Source organism: Olea europaea, chromosome 13 (assembly GCF_002742605.1).
Source record: "Olea europaea var. sylvestris chromosome 13, O_europaea_v1, whole genome shotgun sequence".
In the NCBI taxonomy this organism is placed as follows: Eukaryota; Viridiplantae; Streptophyta; class Magnoliopsida; order Lamiales; family Oleaceae; genus Olea; species Olea europaea.
In genome coordinates this window covers 4,467,730-4,493,370 of record NC_036249.1, presented here as the reverse complement: position 1 = coordinate 4,493,370, position 25,641 = coordinate 4,467,730, and the positions used below count along the sequence as shown (strand labels likewise).

At 34.2% G+C, this 25,641-nt stretch overlaps 1 protein-coding gene across 2 annotated transcripts; it reads left to right on the top strand.

Moving 5' to 3' along the window:
- The first annotated feature begins 568 nt into the window (after positions 1-568).
- Positions 569-9,731, top strand: LOC111407345 (protein EIN4-like). Of its 2 annotated transcripts, none has more exons than XM_023036766.1 (2): positions 569-2,388; positions 8,927-9,731. In XM_023036766.1, exons 1-2 carry the CDS (start codon positions 622-624, stop codon positions 9,464-9,466), a joined length of 2,307 nt encoding a protein of 768 aa, XP_022892534.1. In that variant the 5' UTR covers positions 569-621; the 3' UTR covers positions 9,467-9,731. The 2 variants fall into 2 exon arrangements, with proteins under 2 accessions (XP_022892534.1, XP_022892533.1); XM_023036765.1 differs by lacking the exon at positions 8,927-9,731 and adding an exon at positions 5,700-6,504.
- The last annotated feature ends 15,910 nt before the right edge of the window (positions 9,732-25,641 follow it).

Here is a 25,641-nt window from a genome sequence, read left to right as displayed (position 1 = left end):
TTGTCAACCTGGCGGAAAGTTATTAATCATTGTCAATCTTTTTGGAAGTTGGGTACAGCAAGAAGGTTGAAGATAAATTTTCTAAAAAGTAGGGGGAAATAAAAGAACGTAGTAAAAATCTGGAGGTGTTTCTTTGGTTCATTAATCTCTTATCCCTTCACCAAAAATTTAGCTCTCTCTGCACCTAGATTAGAGCAAGTGAGTCTTGAATTTTGTTTTGTTTAGATCTGTTCTATTATAGTTCTTGTGATTTGAAAGTTAATGTCTTGGAGACAAGTACAAGTTATTTTTCTAATGTTTATTTTTCCTTTTGCGCAGGTACTTGTTTAGAATATGGAAGAAGATATAAGACATGGTTAGGCAGTTTTGATGCAAGTATATGAGAAATTTGGAGATTTTGGTCAACTGGGTAACTGGAATCTTGGAGAATGGAAGTATGCTAGATCTGGAATTATGTTAGATTGGTTTTGGGTATTATTTTGTTATTTTATGTCATCAGCAGATGTGTGTTTGCAGAGGCAATCGCATCCAAACTTGGGGTTTGGGGGGTTTAATTCAATTTATAGAAGTTTTTTAAGTTGAATTTGATACATTGATGGATTAAGAAAAAAGTCTGACTCCATGGCTGCAATGTTAAAGCTGATAGTTCTACAATTGTCGATTGCCTGGATTATTGTCTCGGCTTCTGCAGTTGATAATGAATTCTCCAACTGTAACTGTGATGATGATGGATTCTGGAGTCTGAATCGTATTCTTGAGTGCCAGAAAGTGAGCGATTTTTTAATTGCAATCGCATATTTTTCAATTCCAATCGAGTTGCTTTACTTTCTTAGCTGCTCGAATGTTCCATTCAAATGGGTGCTTCTCCAATTTGTTGCATTTATAGTCCTCTGTGGGTTGACTCATCTGCTTAATGGCTGGACGTACTACGGTCCTCATTCTTTCCAGTTGATGCTGGCGCTTACAGTAGCTAAAATTTTGACTGCCCTTGTCTCTTGTGCAACTGCAATAACGCTCCTGACTCTGATCCCCCTTCTTCTCAAAATAAAAGTTAGGGAACTCTTCTTGAGGCAAAATGTGTTGGAACTTGATCAAGAGGTTGGCATGATGATGAAACAGAAAGAGGCGAGCATGCATGTACGGATGCTTACTCAAGAAATTAGGAAGTCCCTCGATAAGGACACAATTTTATACACAACTCTTGTTGAGCTTTCGAAAACTTTGGATTTGCAAAATTGTGCAGTGTGGATGCTGAATGAGAATGGAATGGAGATGGACCTGACGTATCAGTTGAGTGCAATTTCGAGGGAGCATCATAGGGTGCCAATGTGTTCAATTTCCATAAATGATCCAGATGTGTTAGAGATTATAAAAAACGAAGGAGTGAGGTTTTTGAGACAAGAATCAGTTTTGGGAGCTGCAAGCTGTGATGGGGGTACTGAGACGGGTGCTGTTGCAGCGATTAGGATGCCGATGCTTCGTGCTTCGAATTTCAAAGGTGGGACACCAGAGTTTGTTGATCCTCGTTATGCCATATTAGTTTTGGTTATTCCAAGTACAAGTGACAGAGTTTGGAGCATCAACGAGATGCAGATAGTAGAAGTTGTTGCTGATCAAGTGGCTGTTGCTCTGTCCCATGCTGCAGTTCTTGAGGAGTCTCAGTCAATGAGGGAGAAACTGGAAGAGCAAAATCGGGTTTTGCAGCAAGCTAAAATGAATGCGATGATGGCTAACCAGGCAAGGGATGCTTTTCAAAGAGTGATGAGCAATGGGATGAGGCGCCCACTTCATTCAATATTAGGATTACTGGCCTTATTTCAAGACGAGAATAAGAGCTTCAAACAGGGGATAATTGTCGACACAGTGCTTAAAACCAGTAATGTTCTCTCGACTTTAATAAATGATGCAGTGGAGATATCTGCCAAGGACGATGGAAGATTTCCATTAGAGATGAGACCCTTTCGGCTGCATTCTATGATCAGAGAAGCTTCATGTCTTGTTAAGTGCTTGTGCGTTTACAAAGGCTTTGATTTCTCCACAGATCTTCCTAATACTTTGCCTAATGAGGTCATTGGTGATGAGAGGAGGACATTTCAGGTTTTACTGCATATGGTTGGGCATTTACTGAATACCAGTGATGGAAAAGGGTCAGTTATATTCCGGGCTGTTGAGGATGGTGGAATTGAAGGCAGGAATGACAATTTGTGGGCAGGCAAAAGACCAAGCACTAATGATGAGTACATTGACATGAAATTTGAAGTTGAAGTTAATGTTGAAAGTTTTTGGTTGGAAAGCTCGACATCTACAAATTATTTAACTGGCAGGAGGAAAAACAACAAAGAAATTAAACAGGGACTCGGCTTCAGCATGTGCAAAAAGCTTGTGCAGGTGAGGATTCTGAATACGCCTTCATGAATTTCTTTTACTTGGGTATTAATCAATTCATTTTTTGTTAACAACAGTTCCACAGTTACTGTTAAAATTTTGATTAGTGCTACTGGGTGAGCAAGGATTTCATCAGAACTCCAGATAATTCAAACATTTAATGCACTGAATTCTACGTACCTTCCAACTTAGATTGTCTTCCACTTGCTTGGCTGCTAATTTACTTGAGTTTTTTTACAGCATGACGTTGTTGGCCATTGATGCTTTTTGCTATGTTTTTGTTGTCTGAGTCTCTATGATAAGTTTTATGCATGTATGCAATTTGAAACCCATTAAAGCTTCTTTTTCACATAGGAAAATATTAGTTTTAGTCATAATCTCTGTTAGTCTATGATCTAGTGTTGAAAATAAAAATATATTTTCAAATTTCCTTGTGTTGATTGGAAAAACCTGCCAATTTTTCCCTTGATGCTAAGTATTTTCCTGACAAGCTTGAAGAGGGGTTAAGGAAGGTGATATCTGAAAAGTAAGAGTGTGCCATGGGTTAAATTGTTCCTATAAGGGAGAGAAGGTAATCGATGAAAGATGGTTGAACACACTTGCAAGGAGGTTTTCGTAGGGAAGGGTAAAAAGGAATGTGGACTATATGGTTATCTAATTATCTTGGTATCATATTTTGTCTTTGAGCAAAAATGGTAAGGGCCAGTGCTTTTTTTTTTGAGTATTTCTAGGATAGTTCTAGTGCACCATAAGAATCAACCTTCATCTTGTTACCTGTCCTGATTAATTAATTTAGATGGAAACAAGATTCATCAAGCACCTTAGATAGGACTATATAACCTTGGTGTACTCCTTAAAAATATCTTTTAAATTTAAGACAATCCATGAACTATATTATATATACTACCAAGGTCAACTTCATTCCCCAAGTTCCCAACAGCCCAAAATGAGTAACTTTGATTCAACACAACAGAAAGAATCTCTAAGTTTGCGAAACAGACTATGCTTAAGAAGCATGAGGATGTCGGATATCTTGTTTTCGTGAAAGCTAGATTTTTCCTACTTTGCAAGACCATTCTCGTTATCTAATTTTAGTCAGCTGGCTTTGGTCTTGCAAAGCAGCTTCATCTCTAAATGCGCTTATATGTTTATCTTTTTAATTTTTTTTTGCCTCCCTTGTGTAAAAATGAGTACCTTGAGAAAATTTGTTGTCTAAACCATTGACGAAGATAAGATAGTTTGCTTTTTCGAATGTGTATGTGCTATTTTTGAATGTCTTATTTACTTCCTTTTGTGTAAAAATGAGCTCCTTTAGCATGTTTCTTAACTAGATCATTAACCAACATGTGTTCTAAATACATATTTAGCTTCATATTTTACGGGTAGGTAATGGTTGTATTTTTCAAGCTGCTGAATTGCTTTTATTGATAGTTTTGATAATGTCCGGTTTTAGGGATGCAGAGTAGTTAGCTATCAAATTCTTGAACTTCGAACTTTGCTTGCACAAGAAGGATTCTATCATCCATACATCTTTATTGGATGCCAGACTAATGTGGCATGAGCCCAATGTCACCATTTAAAACTCATAATCTTTGGTTATTCTTGGTTTACCAGGTTGATGTTATATTTTTTTGGCATTAATGTGAAAGAGTCCTTATATCCTGAATTGAAAGGGAAGTTCTGATGCTTATTTTGTTTGAATCTTAGTGCCTCAACATCCTTGGGTTGTAAGGTTCATGCAATTTTATTTTGGGATGTTGGAATCTTTTGCAGGAAAGTTCTCAAGAATAGGATTAACAAAATGGTGGGTGTTGGGGTTGGGGACCTATGTGCCCTCAAATGAATCGCTAGACAATTGTCATGTGTGGCGAACCTGATGCCTCCAAATTTCTGCTTATCACCTGTTATTTTTCAATTTTTCTTTTTGAAATCTAATAGGCTAAAAAGAAAACATAATTGAAGGCAGCTAAAGTGGATATTAGTTTGACACTGGATTTGAGATTCTTAAAAGATTAGAAAAAATTAAGAAACACACATACACATTTATGTTAAAAGATATTAATGAGGGAATTATGATGTTGTTTAATTTGTTGAGGTGGTACATGTGCTAGTGGAGAAGACATGTAGTAACCTTTGCGATGAAGATCCTTAAAGATGTTATATTGAAGATTCACCAAGTTTAGATACTTGAGGGAAAGAAATTAGAATTTATTTTGAAGGATTTTCTTAGATCTGATTTATTCTCTTATTTAGAAGTGATCGTATTTACATTAGGAATTTAAACTGTTATAACATTAAGCAATGGCTTATACATGCTAGCCAACCCCAAACGTTGAGCTTCCCATCCTGCAATTGAGAAATTCAAAGACAAGAAAAGTGCACTTGTCCTGTCCTAGAATCCAAAAGAGGTCTTGCCTTGTTCAAGAATCCAACCACGCATTACAAAAGCAAACGGTATTGATATAAGATAACTTCGTATAAAATTCAAGTTTGCAAGGTCAACATATCAGTTATTCACATTCCCAACAATATCTTTCATGGTCTAACTCCACCTTATTCTCCCACATTAAGGGCTCATTTGGCAGGACTTTCGCCTTTTCTTTTGCTTCTTGTAGAAGAGCTTTCTTGGATAGCATCCTCTAAAAGCTCTTCTAGCTAAACAAAGCACTTCTGAGAAATTATCGACCATGTTGAAAAGGGATTTTTAGTTTCAGAATTAGCTTTTGATTTTTTAAAGCCTTGCCAAACGGACCCGAAGTTTCCTTCTCTTTTTTGCCCTGCAAAGGGAGAGGTTGTGAGAGCGTAAATTTTCTAGTCCAAAATACTAGGGGAGGAATCGCGTTTGGAGTGGTATAGATCTGTACGACACCAGTAGTCTAGTATTGGTGAGTAATCGTGTTTGGATTGTTCTACTTGATAAAAACACACTGCATCTCAAAATAACAATTAGGTCGGTGTTTAAGTAAGGTCCTAATTAATTAGTAAATATCCCAGCACTTCGTGAGCCATGTTTCCTGGTGTAATTGACTGAAGCATACAAGCCTTAACATCCTTATTGTACAGTCTTAGCTGTACTAGTCTTTTGCTGTAGGGGCAGGTAATCTTGGATTTCTAGTTTATCATTGCATTGCATAGACGTTGTCCAGAAGTATCTATAAATATGATGCCTTTTGATTTCTTTTTTCTTTTATTTACATATTGACGCTTCTTTGTTCCTTTCTTATGAACTTAACATGCAAGTTGAATCTAGTTTAGCGAACTTTGCTGCTGCTATTATTTAATCTGATCTTGCTGTGGGTCAAAAATTTCTGCAGATGATGCAAGGTAATATCTGGATGTCCTCCAATTCGGAGGGACGCGTGCACAGTATGAGTTTTATTCTCAGATTCCAGAAACAATCTTCTTTTAGACGACATATGTTTGAAGTTGGGAATTCCGAGCAACAGATCTCCAACTCAAAGCTCAGGGGCCTTGGAGTAATTTTAGTGGATGATGATGATATAAATAGAATGGTTACTAAAAGGCTGCTGGAGAAACTAGGCTGCCAAGTAACTACCGTTTCATCTGGCTTTGAGTGCTTGAGTGCTCTGGGGCAGTCAGCGACTTCTTTCCAAGTTGTCATTTTGGATCTTCAGATGCCAGAAATGGACGGGTTTGAAGTTGCTTTGAGGATCCGCAAATTTCGAAGCCGTAATTGGCCGTTAATCATAGCCCTGACAGCGAGTGCAGAGGATCGTATATTGGAAAAATGCTTACAAGCTGGCATGAATGGTCTTATTCGAAAACCTGTTCTTCTCCAAGGAATGGCTGACGAGATCCGGAGGGTCCTTCAAAGATCAGGTGAAGGTCTGTGAAAGAATACTAAATCAAAATCACCATGTTGATATAGGAGGGCCTTTTCCAGATTAAAAGTACAGAGAATTCGATTGTGCTGTAACTGTGGAAATCGAACTATATTATTGATTTTTCTAATCAACTAGTTGATAAATATTCAGGCAAATTAGCTTTACATCAAAATTATGCCATTTAAGTGGTCAGGTGATTTTTTCTTTTTCTTTTTCAACAATAAAACGGATATTAAAAGTCGAAAAACGAATATATTCAGATGCCATTTAGAAATGCTGTTCTTGCATAAAGTTAGATATAACATTTAGCATTATTATTTTTGTGCAGAATTGATATTATCAAATACATTTGTGTCGAGGATTAACATTGGTGTTGCTCTGCTAATTGTGGATGCTTGGGTTGATGTTCATATTGTAGGTCAAAAAAGGATATATGAAAGGGAAAAGTTCCAATGTAGCGCATGGAATGGAGACGTGGTGGATGAGGTGATAGGAGAGGTGGTAAAGGGAGAGAATGTTAGTAAAGTAATGACATATAAGTAGATCTTGTTAGAATAATTATAAATATGGGCTTTCCATTTGATTGAAAGTTTTACGGATTAGATGTATAACTCATAATAATATAGTGATTAGGTTCAATATGTTAAGTGATCAATTGGGCCAGTTTTCACCTTATGGGTTATATTTTACGTAATGTGATAATTTTAAGTATGTGGCTTGGAAATATATATAAATCCTAGTTACGATTTAAGTTGTTAATGGGACGGCTCCATAAATTCCTATATAAAAGTTAAGTCCCCTCTCCTCTCCATATTGTTTTATTGGCTTAGCCTATTGACGATTGATATTTTGTGAGGAGTAAGGAAAGGAAGATCTAATTGCTAATATTCATATTCACAATGTCTTCCGCGTGTATGATTTTGAACTATCAATTATAATTTTTTCAATTCTTGTTTTTTAGCATGATTATCGTATATTTGAAAAATGCTTACAAGCTGGCATGAATGGTCTTATTCGAAAACGCTGTCTTTTTCCAAGAGATGGCTGACGAGATTCGGAGGGTCATTTAAAGATTAGGTGAAGGTCTTTGAAAGAATGCTAAATCAAAAACACCATCTTGATATAGGGGGGCCTTTTCCAAATTAGAAGTATAGAGAATTCGATTGCGCTGTAACTATAGAAATCGAACTATATTATTGATTCTTCTAACCAGCTAGTTGAAAAATATTCAGGCAAATTAGCTTTACATCAAAATTATGCCATTTGAGAGGTAATGTGATTTTCTATTTTTCATTTTCAACAATAAAATGGATATAAAAATCGAAAAACGAATAGAAGTAAAAATGCCGTTCTTCCATAAAGTTAGATATAACATTTATTATTATTATTATTATTATTATTTTTGTGCAGAATTGATATTGAAACGTCCCAATTTTCTATAAACTCTAGAACGTTATGAAAAACTCATTTTTTTTAATTTTAAGTGCGAAACTATAAAAAATAAAATTCTTTATTAAATAAATAACTGCAACATTTAATAATCTAAATTAAAATATGAAAATTGTATCTAAACATAACATAAACTCCTGGCTAATTCAAATAACACGTTTGGAACAAAATTAAACTAATTGGTAAAAATATAAAGATGAAAAACTTATTTCTTTTTCTTTTCATTTGATATACTTGGCAGCCCACATCACCATTCCACACCGTTCCAATTGATTCGAACTAACCTGTAAAAATTTGTAAGAGTAAATATTCGAAAACATCCAGTAAGATACTTGCAGTTTCTATATACAGATATATAACAATAAAAATTAAAATTCTATAACAATAAAAATTAAAATTCATATCATCTGATCTTATGGAGTGTATCGGTGACCAAGCGACACACCCATCTTAGATCCTCTTATAATCCCGTGTGATTTCATATCTCTTTAAAAAATGTTTACTGGCAATCCATGCATTTTTTATTGGACATATACGCATAAGGAAACAAAGATACTTGCACTTAAAATATCTTACCTCGTTTATTTAAGAGTTGCAAAATAGTTTTGTCTTCTAGCTCCCAAAAGTACCCCCTCTCCCTCTCTCTTTTTCTCTTACGTGTGTATAACTTTTGGAGTGTGAATTATGGAATTCATGTACTCTTTTTTGCCCTGCAAAGGGAGAGGTTGTGAGAGCGTAAATTTTCTAGTCCAAAATACTAGGGGAGGAATCGCGTTTGGAGTGGTATAGATCTGTACGACACCAGTAGTCTAGTATTGGTGAGTAATCGTGTTTGGATTGTTCTACTTGATAAAAACACACTGCATCTCAAAATAACAATTAGGTCGGTGTTTAAGTAAGGTCCTAATTAATTAGTAAATATCCCAGCACTTCGTGAGCCATGTTTCCTGGTGTAATTGACTGAAGCATACAAGCCTTAACATCCTTATTGTACAGTCTTAGCTGTACTAGTCTTTTGCTGTAGGGGCAGGTAATCTTGGATTTCTAGTTTATCATTGCATTGCATAGACGTTGTCCAGAAGTATCTATAAATATGATGCCTTTTGATTTCTTTTTTCTTTTATTTACATATTGACGCTTCTTTTTTCCTTTCTTATGAACTTAACATGCAAGTTGAATCTAGTTTAGCGAACTTTGCTGCTGCTATTATTTAATCTGATCTTGCTGTGGGTCAAAAATTTCTGCAGATGATGCAAGGTAATATCTGGATGTCCTCCAATTCGGAGGGACGCGTGCACAGTATGAGTTTTATTCTCAGATTCCAGAAACAATCTTCTTTTAGACGACATATGTTTGAAGTTGGGAATTCCGAGCAACAGATCTCCAACTCAAAGCTCAGGGGCCTTAGAGTAATTTTAGTGGATGATGATGATATAAATAGAATGGTTACTAAAAGGCTGCTGGAGAAACTAGGCTGCCAAGTAACTACCGTTTCATCTGGCTTTGAGTGCTTGAGTGCTCTGGGGCAGTCAGCGACTTCTTTCCAAGTTGTCATTTTGGATCTTCAGATGCCAGAAATGGACGGGTTTGAAGTTGCTTTGAGGATCCGCAAATTTCGAAGCCGTAATTGGCCGTTAATCATAGCCCTGACAGCGAGTGCAGAGGATCGTATATTGGAAAAATGCTTACAAGCTGGCATGAATGGTCTTATTCGAAAACCTGTTCTTCTCCAAGGAATGGCTGACGAGATCCGGAGGGTCCTTCAAAGATCAGGTGAAGGTCTGTGAAAGAATACTAAATCAAAATCACCATGTTGATATAGGAGGGCCTTTTCCAGATTAAAAGTACAGAGAATTCGATTGTGCTGTAACTGTGGAAATCGAACTATATTATTGATTTTTCTAATCAACTAGTTGATAAATATTCAGGCAAATTAGCTTTACATCAAAATTATGCCATTTAAGTGGTCAGGTGATTTTTTCTTTTTCTTTTTCAACAATAAAACGGATATTAAAAGTCGAAAAACGAATATATTCAGATGCCATTTAGAAATGCTGTTCTTGCATAAAGTTAGATATAACATTTAGCATTATTATTTTTGTGCAGAATTGATATTATCAAATACATTTGTGTCGAGGATTAACATTGGTGTTGCTCTGCTAATTGTGGATGCTTGGGTTGATGTTCATATTGTAGGTCAAAAAAGGATATATGAAAGGGAAAAGTTCCAATGTAGCGCATGGAATGGAGACGTGGTGGATGAGGTGATAGGAGAGGTGGTAAAGGGAGAGAATGTTAGTAAAGTAATGACATATAAGTAGATCTTGTTAGAATAATTATAAATATGGGCTTTCCATTTGATTGAAAGTTTTACGGATTAGATGTATAACTCATAATAATATAGTGATTAGGTTCAATATGTTAAGTGATCAATTGGGCCAGTTTTCACCTTATGGGTTATATTTTACGTAATGTGATAATTTTAAGTATGTGGCTTGGAAATATATATAAATCCTAGTTACGATTTAAGTTGTTAATGGGACGGCTCCATAAATTCCTATATAAAAGTTAAGTCCCCTCTCCTCTCCATATTGTTTTATTGGCTTAGCCTATTGACGATTGATATTTTGTGAGGAGTAAGGAAAGGAAGATCTAATTGCTAATATTCATATTCACAATGTCTTCGCGTGTATGATTTTGAACTATCAATTATAATTTTTTCAATTCTTGTTTTTTAGCATGATTATCGTATATTTGAAAAATGCTTACAAGCTGGCATGAATGGTCTTATTCGAAAACGCTGTCTTTTTCCAAGAGATGGCTGACGAGATTCGGAGGGTCATTTAAAGATTAGGTGAAGGTCTTTGAAAGAATGCTAAATCAAAAACACCATCTTGATATAGGGGGGCCTTTTCCAAATTAGAAGTATAGAGAATTCGATTGCGCTGTAACTATAGAAATCGAACTATATTATTGATTCTTCTAACCAGCTAGTTGAAAAATATTCAGGCAAATTAGCTTTACATCAAAATTATGCCATTTGAGAGGTAATGTGATTTTCTATTTTTCATTTTCAACAATAAAATGGATATAAAAATCGAAAAACGAATAGAAGTAAAAATGCCGTTCTTCCATAAAGTTAGATATAACATTTATTATTATTATTATTATTATTATTTTTGTGCAGAATTGATATTGAAACGTCCCAATTTTCTATAAACTCTAGAACGTTATGAAAAACTCATTTTTTTTAATTTTAAGTGCAAAACTATAAAAAATAAAATTCTTTATTAAATAAATAACTGCAACATTTAATAATCTAAATTAAAATATGAAAATTGTATCTAAACATAACATAAACTCCTGGCTAATTCAAATAACACGTTTGGAACAAAATTAAACTAATTGGTAAAAATATAAAGATGAAAAACTTATTTCTTTTTCTTTTCATTTGATATACTTGGCAGCCCACATCACCATTCCACACCGTTCCAATTGATTCGAACTAACCTGTAAAAATTTGTAAGAGTAAATATTCGAAAACATCCAGTAAGATACTTGCAGTTTCTATATACAGATATATAACAATAAAAATTAAAATTCTATAACAATAAAAATTAAAATTCATATCATCTGATCTTATGGAGTGTATCGGTGACCAAGCGACACACCCATCTTAGATCCTCTTATAATCCCGTGTGATTTCATATCTCTTTAAAAAATGTTTACTGGCAATCCATGCATTTTTTATTGGACATATACGCATAAGGAAACAAAGATACTTGCACTTAAAATATCTTACCTCGTTTATTTAAGAGTTGCAAAATAGTTTTGTCTTCTAGCTCCCAAAAGTACCCCCTCTCCCTCTCTCTTTTTCTCTTACGTGTGTATAACTTTTGGAGTGTGAATTATGGAATTCATGTATGGTATTTATAGTAATAAAAAGTGGTTTAAGTTATACTAGAAAATATGTACCCTAGTGGATAAAACTTAGTTTTGGATTATTTTTTAATTACAATTTATATATATCCAAATAGGATCCTAGCTATCACATCAAATTCAAGATGTTTTGTCTTCTAGCTCCCAAAAGTACCCCCTCTCCCTCTCTCTTTTTCTCTTACGTGTGTATAACTTTTGGAGTGTGAATTATGGAATTCATGTATGGTATTTATAGTAATAAAAAGTGGTTTAAGTTATACTAGAAAATATGTACCCTAGTGGATAAAACTTAGTTTTGGATTATTTTTTAATTACAATTTATATATATCCAAATAGGATCCTAGCTATCACATCAAATTCAAGATAGATTAATATTAATCTAAAAATTAAAATTCAATTCCCACTTTACACGTTTTTGGAGAGAGAATGAATTGATTTATGAATAGGATAAAATTCTAGTTATCTTATTTTCTATCAATTAAGTCTAACTTAATGTGTTCTTATTCAAAATAACTTTTTTTCGAGTCAAAGACTTTTAATTAATTACGAACTATCCATCGAGTACAATATTGATATACTTATAATTGCTCTATCAAAATCTAATTTATTTGACCTAGATAAGATGAGAATTATATAGTATACAAAATAAATAATTTTTTTTTATCTATAAATTTTTTTTTTTTTTTTTGGTTGCTACAGATATTATCAAATATATTTGAGTAGAGGATTAACTTTAGTGTTGCTTTGCTAGTTGTGGATGCTTGGGTTGATGTTCACATTGTAGGTCGAAAAGGATATATGAAAGCGAAAAGTTCCAATGACAACGTGGTAGTGCGTGGAATGGATACGTGGCGGATGAGGTGATAGGAAAGGCGGTGAAGGGAGAGAACATTAGTGAAGTAATGACATATAAGTAGATCTTGTTAGAATAATTCTAAATATGGACTTCCCATTTGATTGAAAATTTTACGGGTTAGATGTATGATTCATTATGATATGTGGAAATTATATGATTCATTATGATATGTGGAAATTACATCTTTACCTACTTTTCAAAATCAATTTTCTAAAATCATAGTGAAGGCTTAAATGTACAAAAATCAGATATTTTAAATATTTAATATTATAATACAAATTTAATTAACCCTAATTCATTTTCATTTCCCACCCTTCCTCTCATCGGCTCTCCCCACTCATCCTCTCTCCTTTCATCGATTCAAGCAGCCGACGATGGAGTTGCTCCGGCCGACACCACACTACAGCGCCTGTCGTCCCGAGACAAGTAGTCGGTGGTCGGAATGGTGCGGCTCACCGAATTGATTGTTTTGCTGTCGATGAATGGTATGCTGCGGGGAGAGGACCGACGCCGCTCCTTCACCTATCTCATCTTCTGTCTTGCTATGCGAAGGAAACCGGCGCCGCGACTGCAAGAGCACAGCTGAGCGTTCGTCGCTCACTTGCAGTGTATTGAGGTCGCTGTGGCGTTGGCGATTTTGGGGATTTTTTAGTAGTGTTGTGGTGTGGCAGCGGCGGCGACGCTAAGTTTGGGAATTCTTTTTGTTGTTGTAGTGTGGTGTAGAGATGGAAATTGTGATGGTGCTGTGGCCAAAATCTGCAGCTCCGCGATGGTAGTGGTGTGCAGGTTGCGATGACACTAAGTTCGGGGATTTTTTTTATTATTGTGGTGTGGTGTAGAGATGGAAATGGTGATGGTGCTGTGGCCAAAATCTGCAGCTCCGCGATGGTAGTGGTGTGCAGGTTGCGATGACACTAAGTTCGGGGATTTTTTTTATTATTGTGGTGTGGTGTAGAGATGGAAATGGTGATGGTGCTGTGGCCGGAATCAACAGCTTCACGATCTGGTGGGTTTTTAGGTATGCTTTCAATTGGTAGATAGGGGCTGTAATGGTGGTGGTGGTGTTTGGGTGGCAGTGACTTTGTTGGATCCGACGACGAAGGTTACGTTGGATATGGTGGTGGTTGTGGTTTTGTTGGTGGCGATGGTGGTGGTGGTAAATATTATGGGTGGTGAGATGGTGGTGAAGGTTATGGAGATATGTTGGTAGAGATGGGTCTATCGAGGTGGTGGTAGATATGGCACGACGATGTGTTGATTTGAGGTGGTAATGTTACCGTCGAGAGGTGGCAGTGGTGGTAGTTATGGCGGCGACAATGGCAGTGGTGCTACAACAAGAAATGTCTAGGTGGTGGTCATAAGTGTTGTGGGGTGTTTATGACGAACTAATTGGTTAAATGTGACCAATAATTGGTTAATTTGTAACAATTAAATGACTTGTGCCTAAAAATTGTGATTATGACTCTCAATTTATTAAGTTGTGACCTAAAAATTAATTGTGGCTAATTAATTTGATAATTTGCAATGAATAAATGAGTTGTGATCAATAAAAGTTTTGATTTAATTGTATATAATTGTGACTTTAATATATTTAATTAATAAAATATATTTTCAATAAATTTGTTTATAAATAAAATTTTAAAAAAAATCTGATTTTTGAAATTTGGTCATGAACACATAAGGTCACAGTTCATATGTTATGAGTCACAATTCGTCGTTAAAGTCACAGTTCATTTATCACGGGTTTGAGTTCACCAGTCACAAATCAGTATAAATAGATCACAGATCAATATTAATAGGTCACATGTCATTTTTTAGAAGTCACGGATCAAATTTACAGGTTACGTTTTATGTTACAAGTCATGTCCTTCACCTATCTCATCTTCTGTCTTGCTATGCGAAGGAAACCGGCGCCGCGACTGCAAGAGCACAGCTGAGCGTTCGTCGCTCACTTGCAGTGTATTGAGGTCGCTGTGGCGTTGGCGATTTTGGGGATTTTTTAGTAGTGTTGTGGTGTGGCATCGGCGGCGACGCTAAGTTTGGGGATTCTTTTTGTTCTTGTAGTGTGGTGTAGAGATGGAAATGGTGATGGTGCTGTGGCCAAAATCTGCAGCTCCGCGATGGTAGTGGTGTGCAGGTTGCGATGACACTAAGTTCGGGGATTTTTTTTATTATTGTGGTGTGGTGTAGAGATGGAAATGGTGATGGTGCTGTGGCCAAAATCTGCAGCTCCGCGATGGTAGTGGTGTGCAGGTTGCGATGACACTAAGTTCGGGGATTTTTTTTATTATTGTGGTGTGGTGTAGAGATGGAAATGGTGATGGTGCTGTGGCCGGAATCAACAGCTTTGCAATCTGGTGGGTTTTTAGGTATGCTTTCAATTGGTAGATAGGGGCTGTAATGGTGGTGGTGGTGGTGTTTGGGTGGCAGTGACTTTGTTGGATCCGATGGCGAAGGTTACGTTGGATATGATGGTGATTGTGGTTTTGTTTGTGGCGGCGGTGTTGGATATTGTGGGTGGTGAGATGGTGGCGATGGTTATGGTGATATGTTGGTGGCGATGGGTCCATTGAAGTGATGGTGGATATGGCGCGAGGTTGTGTTGATTTGAGGTGGTGATGTTGCCGTCGAGAGGTAACGGTGGTGGTAGTTATGGCAGCAATGACGGTGGCGGTGGTGCTACTGCAAGATGTGGCTAGGTGGTAGTCACAAGTGTTGTGGGGTGTTTGTGACCAACTAATGGGTTGAATGTGACTAATAAATTGGTTTGTGACTTGTAATTTATTAATTTGTGACCATAAAATTAATTGTGACCAATTATTTTGATATAATTTGTGACTGACAAATGAATTGTGACTAATTAAAATTTTGATTTTGTGACTAATCAATGAATTGTGACTTAAGAAATTTTTGATTTGTGGTCGACAAATTAGATGTGACCAATAACAATTTTGATTTCGTGATCTATAAAATTTTTGATTCGTGATCGAAAAATAATATGTGACCTATAAAATTTGTGTTTATGACTTATAATTTATTGAGTTGTGACTGAAAAATTAATTCGTGACCTATAAAATTTTTGACTCGTAATCGAAAAATAATATGTGACCTATAAAATTTTTAATTTGTGATCGAAAAATTAGTTGTGACCAATAATATGATAAGTCGTGACTAAAAATTAATCCGTGACTAATTATTTTTGGATTTGTGACCAATAAACAAACTGTGACTTACAAAATTTTTGAAATGTGATCGTAAAAAAATTTGTGACATAAAATTTTTGATTTGTGACAAAAAATAATAAGTAACTAATTATATTGTTAATTTGTGATCAAATTGTATAGATCTGTGACCTAAATATATTTAATTAATAAAATAATTAATTAACTAATTAAATTATAAATAACTTTTAATAAAAATCTGATTTTAGAAATTTGAAACTTGTTTTCTTATTTTTGAAATGTGCCATAATTAATTTCTTAGTTATGAAATTTTCCCTTATGATATTATGATTATGTCTATTATGTTAAGTGATCAGTTGGGCCGGTTTACATCTTTTGGGTTATATTTTATATAATGTGATAATTTTAAGAATGTGGGCCGGAAATATGTGTAAACCTTAATTAGGATTTAAGTCCTTAATAAGACGACTCCATAAATTCTTATATGAAGGTTAGGTATCATCTTCTTTTCATATTGTTTTATCGGCTTACCTCATTGACGGTTAATATTTTGTAATGAGTAAGGTGGGAAGGACCTACTTGCTAATATTCATAACGAAATGACCTCAAGTCTAATCTTCTATCTATTCTGTGGTTTTAGCCCCACGATTAATAAGGGATTAGATGTAATTCATATTGTAGACTTGCGGCATAAACTTGCGAGTGGACAAAGAGAGTGAGGTTCCCAATTTTTTGGTCCAAGCAGGCTGATGGTGTGGAGAAAATTGCTTCTTGATCTTTCTTAGTCGAATTCGATTGTTACAGGAAGCTATTTTGCATGATGACTTGCAATTGATTTGCTAAATTAGAATTACATGGATTAGGTAACTGAAAAGGAAGAGATTTACCTAACAATCTAAAACCACAGGGCTCCTATAAAAAAAAAAAATCGATAGAAAGAAGGGGAGTTCTCCTTCAGGGTTTCTGAAAAACGGGCGAGTTGGAGGCGGGGGCTTCGGTTGTAAATAGTAGAATTATGGGCCCCGGCATGCAATTAAGGGAAAAGGGGCCTGTTTGCAATTTAAAAGAGAAGCACCTATTCTGTAATTTCCAAATTGTAAGGTTCCTTTTATAATTTTAAATTTAGGGCAAGAATGCAATTTTCAAAAGGGAAATGTTGAATTTAAATTTTAAAAGGGTTTTAAAATTATATTTTAAATGAATTTGACCCGTTTAAAATTAGAAATTTGAAATTGGCGACTTTTTTATTTTTGTTAAAATGTTTATATATTTAAATGTTGCTATTATTTGTCCGTTTAAATTTCACTTTTCATATATATTAAAACTTTGTTGCCAATTTTGTTTCTCAATCAGTAGCCCATGTTAATTATATGAATATTTTATCATTTATTGACTGCATGCATTATGTTTGGATGATATTATATGTTTTAACAATTTTAAATGTCTCATTTATTTCGAGTCAATTGTTTGCTATTAAAACATTCACCAATAATAATTATGTGAGATGGAAACGAGACGTAAAAATAGCACTTGATTTTTTAGGCTTGGATTTTCTAATGGAAAAGCAACTTTCGAAACCTGCAGATAAGAACGCTCTTGAATATGTGGTTGAGTATGAAAAGTGGGAAATGGCCAACAAATTTTGTTTGAAAATTATTAATTGTTCTATATCTGATTCCATTATGGGTGTTATCCAAGGCAATGAAAATCCAAAGGTTTTATGGATGCCATAGGAGAGAGATTTGTTGAGTTTGATAAAGCTGAAACTGGAGATCTGATGGGCAAACTGATGAATATGAGATATGATGATACAAGTGAAGTTAAGGAGCACGCTATAAAGATGATAAATATATCATCTAAGTTAAATGTTCTTGACATTCCTATTGCGGAGCCGTTTCTAGCCTATCATGTTTTAAATAGCTTTCCTAGCTAGTTTAATCAACTTAAAGTTGCTTACAATGTTTAGTTGGATAAATGAGATTTAAATGAGTTTATTGCAATATGTGCCCAAGAAGAATATAGGATGCGGCATGAGACTGTTGAAACTATGCAACTAGATTTTCAGACACCACAGACAAAGGGTCTTCTCATAACCATAAGTCTAAGTTCCCATAAAGACATAAGTCATATCGCAATTAGCAGAATAAAATTTTGGAGGTCAAACTTCTGGTGGTCCCAAACGAATTATAAAAAAAATGATCAATACAAGTTCTGCAAAAAGAAAAAGCCCCTAATCCGTGAATCATCATCTATGTTGTGGCATAAGCGGTTGGGTCACATTTCAAAGAATATAATGAAAAGATTGGTAAAAGTTGAGATGCTTTCCTCTCTAGACTTCTCTAATTTTGACACCTGCGTGGATTGTATAAGATGAAAGCTAACTAAGTTTACAAGGAAAGGTTTCACTAGGAACAATGGTATTTTGGACTTGATATATACTAATATTAGTGGACCTTTACCGTCCACCATATGTGGAACAAATACTTCATAACTTTCATTGATGATTTCTCACGATATGGATATATTTACCTGATTAATGATAAATCTATGCACTTGAAAAATTCAAAATTTTCAAAATGAAAGTAGAAAAACTATGTGGAAAAAGTATCAAAGTTGTAAGATCTAACCGTATTGGTGAATACTATGGCAAGTATGACGAGTTTGGTAAAAGCATGGGTGATTTTTCAATGTTTTACAATAATGTGAAATAGTGCCTCAATACATGATGTCAGGGACACCTGAGCATAATAGCTTTTCTGAAAGGCGTAATCGAACTCTAAAATATATGGTCAAGAGCATGATGAGTAGAACAAAATTTGCCAAAATATCTATGGGGAGCCTTAAAACCTGCTATGTATTTTTTGAACAGAGTTTCAAGTAAAGCTGTTACAAAGACACCCTTTAAATTATGAACAGAACTTAAGCCAAGTTTGGCTCAATTCAAAGTTTGGGGGATGTCCAGTCGATATTAGGATTTATGATCCTTTTGAAAAGAAATTAAACCTAAAATCCACTACTGGTTACTTTATTGGATACGTAGACAGATCAAATGATATAAGTTCTACTATCCAAATCGTGACACTAGAATTGTTAAGTCCATTACTGTTAAACTTTTGGAGAGTGATTTTGGTGATAGTTGGAGTTCTGCATTGAAAGAACTTTTTGTTGAACTAAATCAAGTTGTTGTTCCAGTTACTGTTATACAAAAAAGAGTTGGTTCTCAACCAATTGAAACTATTAATGAAGAATCGAGGAACCAAGAGAAACTTCAAATTCTTTCAACAATGATTAAATCAGTTTTCGAGCCACAAGTTAGAAGATCGCAAAGGGAAAGGACGTCTACATTGCCCAGTGGTTATATTACATATTTATTAGAGAGCGATTTTAACATTGGACATATTGTTGATCCCATTACTTATAATCAAGCATTAACAAGTCTAGGGTCACATAAATAAATATATACTATGAAAGATGAAATGAATTCTATGAAATAGAATAAAGTCTGGAAACTTGTTGAACTTCCTCCAGATGCTAAAGTTATAGATAACAAGTGAATTTTCAAAAGCAAATTGGATTCAGGGAATATCGATCGAAAGAAGGCAAGATTGATTGCAATAGGGTTCACTCAGCAAGAGGGCATTGACTATAGTGAAACCTTCTCACCTGTTTCGTTCAAAGATTCTTTTTGAATTATCATGACACTTGTGACACACTATAATTTGGAGCTTCATCAAATGAATGTTAAGATAACTTTTCTGAATGGAGATCTCTCTAAATGATTTACATGAGACAACCTGAACATTTTGTTGTAAAGGGAACAGAAAACTCGATATGCAAGTTTGACAAATCGTTATATTGCCTCAAGCAAGTATCTCGATAGTGATATTTGAAATTTGACGAGGTTGTAACTTCTCTTGATTTTATTGGAAATACAGTTGATCAATGCATTTATCTCAAAATCGATGGGAAAATTTTTATTTTTCTTATCTTGAAAGTAGATGATATTTTACTTACTAGTAGTGACTTGGGGTTGCTTCATGAGACAGAGAAAATGTTTTCTACTAATTTTGAGATGAAAGATCTTGGAGAAGCTTTTTATATGCTTGGCATTGAAATATATTGTGATAGAAATCGTAACTTGTTGAGACTTTCTCAAAAGGCATATATAGGACGTGTTCTAGAAAGGTTCAATATGCAGAATTGTGCAACCGGTGATATACATATCACAAATGGGATAAGTTTAACAAAGCTCAATGTCCAAAGAATGGGCTAGAAAGGAAATCTATGAAGATGATATCATATACTAATACTGTAGAAAGTTTGATGTATGCTCAAACAAACACTAGACCGGACATTGCCAGGAAAAGAGTATTAGAAAGCAGCTAAGAAAGTCATGAGATACTTGAAAACAACTGAAAGTTATATGCTTACATTCTAGCGTTTAAATCACTTTGAGGTGGTAGGCTACTCAAATTCTAATTTTGCTAGATGTTAAGATGATTTGAATTTTGAAATAACCTCAGGTTCTATTTTCATGTTAGCTGGTGATACTATTTCCTAGAAAAGTGTTAGGCAGACTCTAGTAGCATCTTCTACTATGCAAGCTAAATTAGTGGCATGTTATGGGGATATAGTTCAAGCTGTTTAGTTAAGAAATTTTATTTCTGGGTTGAAAGTTGTTGATTCCATCTCGAGGCTAATCATTATTTATTGTAACAATAGCGCAACAGTGTTCTTTTCAAGAAGTAATAAAAGTTCTAGTGGGTCAAAGTACATTGACATCAAATATTTGGTGGTTGGAGACAAAGTTAAGGAAAAACAGACAAAAATAGAGCATATCAATACAGAGGCGATGATTGCAGATCCTTTGACTAAGGGACTTGCTTCAAAAGTTTTTAAGACATGTGTTGCCAATATGAGTATTGTGGAAACATTTGATATTTTTGGTTAGTGGGAGTTATTTATGTAAAAGAACTACATTTTTGCTTGATACCTTTATGGGGTATGTTGACAATCCATATATTTTTCGTGTACAGCCCCTTCCAAGAATGAAATAAAATTTTCCCTATCCATGAATTATTTTAAGCATGCATTTGGCTTATGCCTTTTCATTGTGATATTATTATGATTTCGATATATGACAGATAAAGACATAAGATTATTCTCTTTTAGAGACATGTGGCTTCATTTTGATCTGAAGCACTATGAGGATCAACATGAATTAACACGATTTTTTATCACATTTGGTAGTAAGTTCATATCACATACTATTACATTGGTTGGAGGAAGGAGATTCATGTCGATAATGATGTTGGCATTTGTAACTATAAAGTGGTCTTACATCATTTAAATGGTATAATAACTTTCATGTTCGGTGTTGAAATTCTTGTTGGACCGGATCATGTTGTATAAGGTGTCATTATTTGAACTATACTTATGTGGCCATCTATGTAGTCTAACCCGTGAGTCAAAAGCTTTTGTTATTTCAATCAAATATTTGTCTGAGTGGGAGAATGTTAAAATAATTCTAAATATAGGCTTCACATTTGATTGAAAATTTTACGGGTTAGATATATGGCTCATAATGATATTGTGATTAGGCCCAGTATGTTAAGTGATCAGTTGGGCCGGTTTACACCTTACGTGTTAGATTTTATATAATGTGATAATTTTAAGTATGTGGGTCGAAAATATATTTAAACCAAAATTAAGGTTTAAGTCGTTAATGGTATGAATCCATAAATACTTATATAAAGACTAGTTCCCCTCTCCATATTGTTTTATTAACTTATCTCTTTGACGGCTAATATTTTGTGAAAGCAAGGAGGTGAAGATCTAGCTGCTAATATTCATATTCACAATGTCTTCAGTAGGTATGATTTTGAAATATCAATTATAATTTTGTGATTCTTGTTGCTTAGCATGATTATCGTATATTGGTAAAATGCTTATAGGCTGGCATGAATGGTCTTATTTGAAAACATGTTCTTCTCCAAGTAATGGTTGACGAGATTCAAAGGGTCCTTCAAAGATCAGGTGAAGGTTTGTGAAAGAATGCTAAATCAAAATCACCATGTTGATATAGGAGGGCCTTTTCCAGATTAAAAGTATAGAGAATTAGATTGTGTTGTAACTGTGGAAATCGAACTATATTATTGATTTTTCTAATCAACTAGTTGATAAATATTCGGGCAAATTAGCTTTACATCAAAATTATGCCATTTGAGAGGTCAGGTGATTTTTTATTTTTCTTTTTCTTTTTCAACAATAAAATGGATATTAAAAGTCAAAAAACAAATAGATTCAGATGCCATTTAGAAATGTTGTTCTTGCATAAAGTTAGATATAAGATTTATTATTATTAATATTATTGTGTAGAATTGATATTATCAAATATATTTGAGTAGAGAATTAACTTTGGTGTCACTTTGCCAGTTGTGGATGCTTGGGTTGATGTTCACATTGGAGGTTGAAAAGAATACATGAAAGTGAAAAGTTCCAATGACAATGTGGTAGTGCGTGGGATGGAGTCGTTGCCAATGAGGTGAAAGGAGAGGTGGTAAAGGGAGAAAACGTTAGTGAAGTAATGACATATAAGTACATCCATCTTGAAATTGTTCGAGGTCATCTCTTGCACATATTGTTTTGCTCTACCAGCTTGATGCATAATATGTTAAGGGTTTGTGTTCCAAAGTTTCAGCAGATTTGATAAAAGTTTATGAAATGTAAGGTTGAAAAATTAATAGAAATTGTGGATAATTTGAAATGTGTGTTTAATATTAAAGTTTAATCAGTTGAAAAATTGATAAAACTTTAGCATAAATAACCTTTTCTTCTTATCTTGTAATAAACATAGGTGGATATTATAGTATATATTAATACATATATTAAACATTTTTGTTTCGAATCCATAAGTCACAAGGTACTAGTGGTGTCAAAGAGCCGAGTTGAGCCGGCTCACGAGAAGAAACTCGAGGCTCAGGCGCGACTCGAGTAAAATGTTCCGAGCTTTTTTGCGAGCTCGAGTCGAGTCGAACTTTTGCCCGAATAAGAAATCTAGGCTCGAAAGCTCGGGCCTTACCGAGCCGGGCAGGCTTGACTTTTTTTCCCCTTCCTCTTAAGGCCGCATCATGTTGCTGTTTTGAAAAGGTAGCGTATTGCTGCCTTTAACCTTCCTTTTTTAGGCCCGTAAGCTCAACTCGTGAACCACACGAGCCTGAGCCTCAATACAGGCTGACTCGGGCTTTTTTCGGATCGAGCTACAGGCGGTCTGAATCGATGAGCCCAATTGTCATCCCTACAAGGCACGACTATTATTATTGTTTTATTTTTTAAAATTTTTGAAGAGAGAATTTTAGTTCATGTTTGATAGAGATTTTCTGCAAATTTTGTGAAATGTGATTTTTTTTGAATGGGTAATTATAAAGTAGTAAAAATTATGGGTCCTTGTTAGAAGTGGACAAAAGTTATCAGAACAATTGGACCAAGTTGAAATTGAATTGGGATTGACCAATTCGATTTGATATTACCCCACTTCTAATTGTTCCTGGGTATTCAAATCAAGAATTTGCCAGTTTCATTCTGATTCTTGGTTCTAATAACAAGAATAAACAAGTTTGATTTAACTCAATTTTTTTAACGATTATTGGGGTAATGCACTAACCATTATATGTTTTTCCTATGAATTTCATCATTGTATATTAAACTCATATTCAACCCTTGTTTGGTAAGAATTAAAATAAGATTTTTAATAGATTTTGATGGAAATTGATGAAATGTGGTTGAAATATTGTGGATCTGGCAAAATGTATAGTTAAATTAAATGTTGACTTTGATTTGAATTAAAATCTCAATTTTAAATCTCCAATAAGGGGCTCAATTTAATATGATGTTATTCATTAATTCAAACAAATGATATTAAACTTCATAGATGTAATTTTAAATCAATAAGAGGTTTGAATTCCTTAAGTTAACTATTTCTATAATTGCCCAAGTTATACCATGGCCACAATTCACACACTTAAATTCAAAGTGTTCCGCAGTGCTCATTGAATGCACGTTCGCTATTCATCTATCATCCACAAAAATTCGTTATCTTACTCCCTGACGTGGCTAACGAAAATCTCACGAGCCATGTTACGGTCTTGAAAAAATTACAATTTAGTCAAATAATTGTTTCATTACTCATTCAACTTATACTTGATTACAGCTTACTCATTAAACTTCAAAATGCTTCCCAATCGTCGCTCATCTTTGAGATGATGCACTCCATCATAATCTTTCATATTTCATTCCTTTTGTTGCTAATGTATTGCATGCAAATCTCACGTGGCAAGTTACATTCTTTATAAAATTACAACTCGACTAAACCATCAATTTGCCAAAATCATCATCTAGTAAAATGTCCTTAACAAAGCGTATCCAACTATATGAGGAAGGAAATAGAATACCTTTTGGGGTGTGCTCGTGTTTGTTTTTCTTTGTTCATCAATTTCGCCGGAGTTGGATTACATTTCCTTCTTCAAATAGTTAGATACGAGCTTGCAAAAATGGAAGGCTAGGATTAGAGAGACGTCGAGCAAATGGTACAATTAGGGGACAGGGCTTCAGCTTTTCACGTCCTTCTTAACAATTGGCTCTATCTTATTACACAATTTAGCTATATATGGATGACATGAGTGAATTGGGGTTAGGATTTTTTAAGGATGAAATTGGGATGCTTTATTAGTTTTTAAAGAATTTTATGGGGTTGTGGAAGTCATGTTTCACATATGCTAATTTTGGTAAGTTGATTGTTTAGCTAGATTGTAATTTTTTTAACGATTGTAACTTGCCACATGAGATTTTCGTGCGATTTGTTAGCAATGAAGGGAACGAAATATGGCGGATGATGATGGAGTCCAACATCTCAAAGATGAATGATAATTGGAAAGCATTTTAAAGTTTGATAAGTAAATTATACTAAGTTGAATGAGCAATCAGATAATGATTTGACCGAGTTATAATTTTTTTAACGATCGTAACTTGCCACATGAGATTTTCGTTAGCCACATTATCGAACAAATTTGAAAGTGGTGGATAGAGTGCAAACAGGCAAAATTCAGTGAGCACTGTGAAATACTTTGAAGTTTAATGAGTAAACCTTAATCATGATATAACTTGGGTGATTATTGAAACAATTAACTCAAATTTCTTCAATCATTTTCAGGTTCATATTTTTGAACGTTAAAGTATGAAGAAAATAGAAGTAATAGTGTTTCATATTCTGAAAGAACTTATTCAAGTCAATAGTTAAGCATTTGATGTATATTGGGGAAATACATAAGAATGACCTAAACAAAGAGGCCATTTTTTCAAAATAACATTTGACCAATTTATCTACCTAAAATACCCCTTCTTTTGAATATTGCATAATAAGTCACTATAATATAGAAATCTTCCATTTTAATCTTTAAAATTAAATATTACTTGAATTTTGATAGATTTATTGTTTATAGATTTATTTGATTTTTGTTCGCTCAAAGTAGCACCCCCTAATTGTAGCATAATTAGTCATTATAATATAGAAATCTTCCATTTTAATCTTTAAAATTAAATATTGCTTGAATTTTGACAGATTTATTGTTTATAGATTTATTTATTTTTGTTCACTCAAAGTAGCACCCCCTAATTGATATCAGAGCCATAGAGATCATGGAAATTAAAATAAGTAAAATAAATAATTATTAGCATTTAGAAGAAGAAAGAGGAAGTTATATATTTTTAAAATCTATTCATAATAAATTAAAAATAATGACATTAAAAATAATTAAAGAACTACCCAAAGAAATAAAAGAACAAATGTTAGAAAAATTAATAATAGGATCAATAAATGATATATATTTATTAATACCAGAAGGAATAAGAGTATCAAATAAAAGATAATTAATAAATTAAAATGTGAAAGATTAAGACTTGAGAGTAAATACTTTAATATAGTAAAAGA

Bases quoted from the DNA above. Each gene is read 5' to 3' on its own strand.
- LOC111407345 (XM_023036766.1), top strand. From the start codon at position 622: ATGGCTGCAATGTTAAAGCTGATAGTTCTACAATTGTCGATTGCCTGG. The intron at 2,389-8,926 runs GTGAGGATTCTG...AAATTTCTGCAG, and splicing joins TGTGCAAAAAGCTTGTGCAG to ATGATGCAAGGTAATATCTG.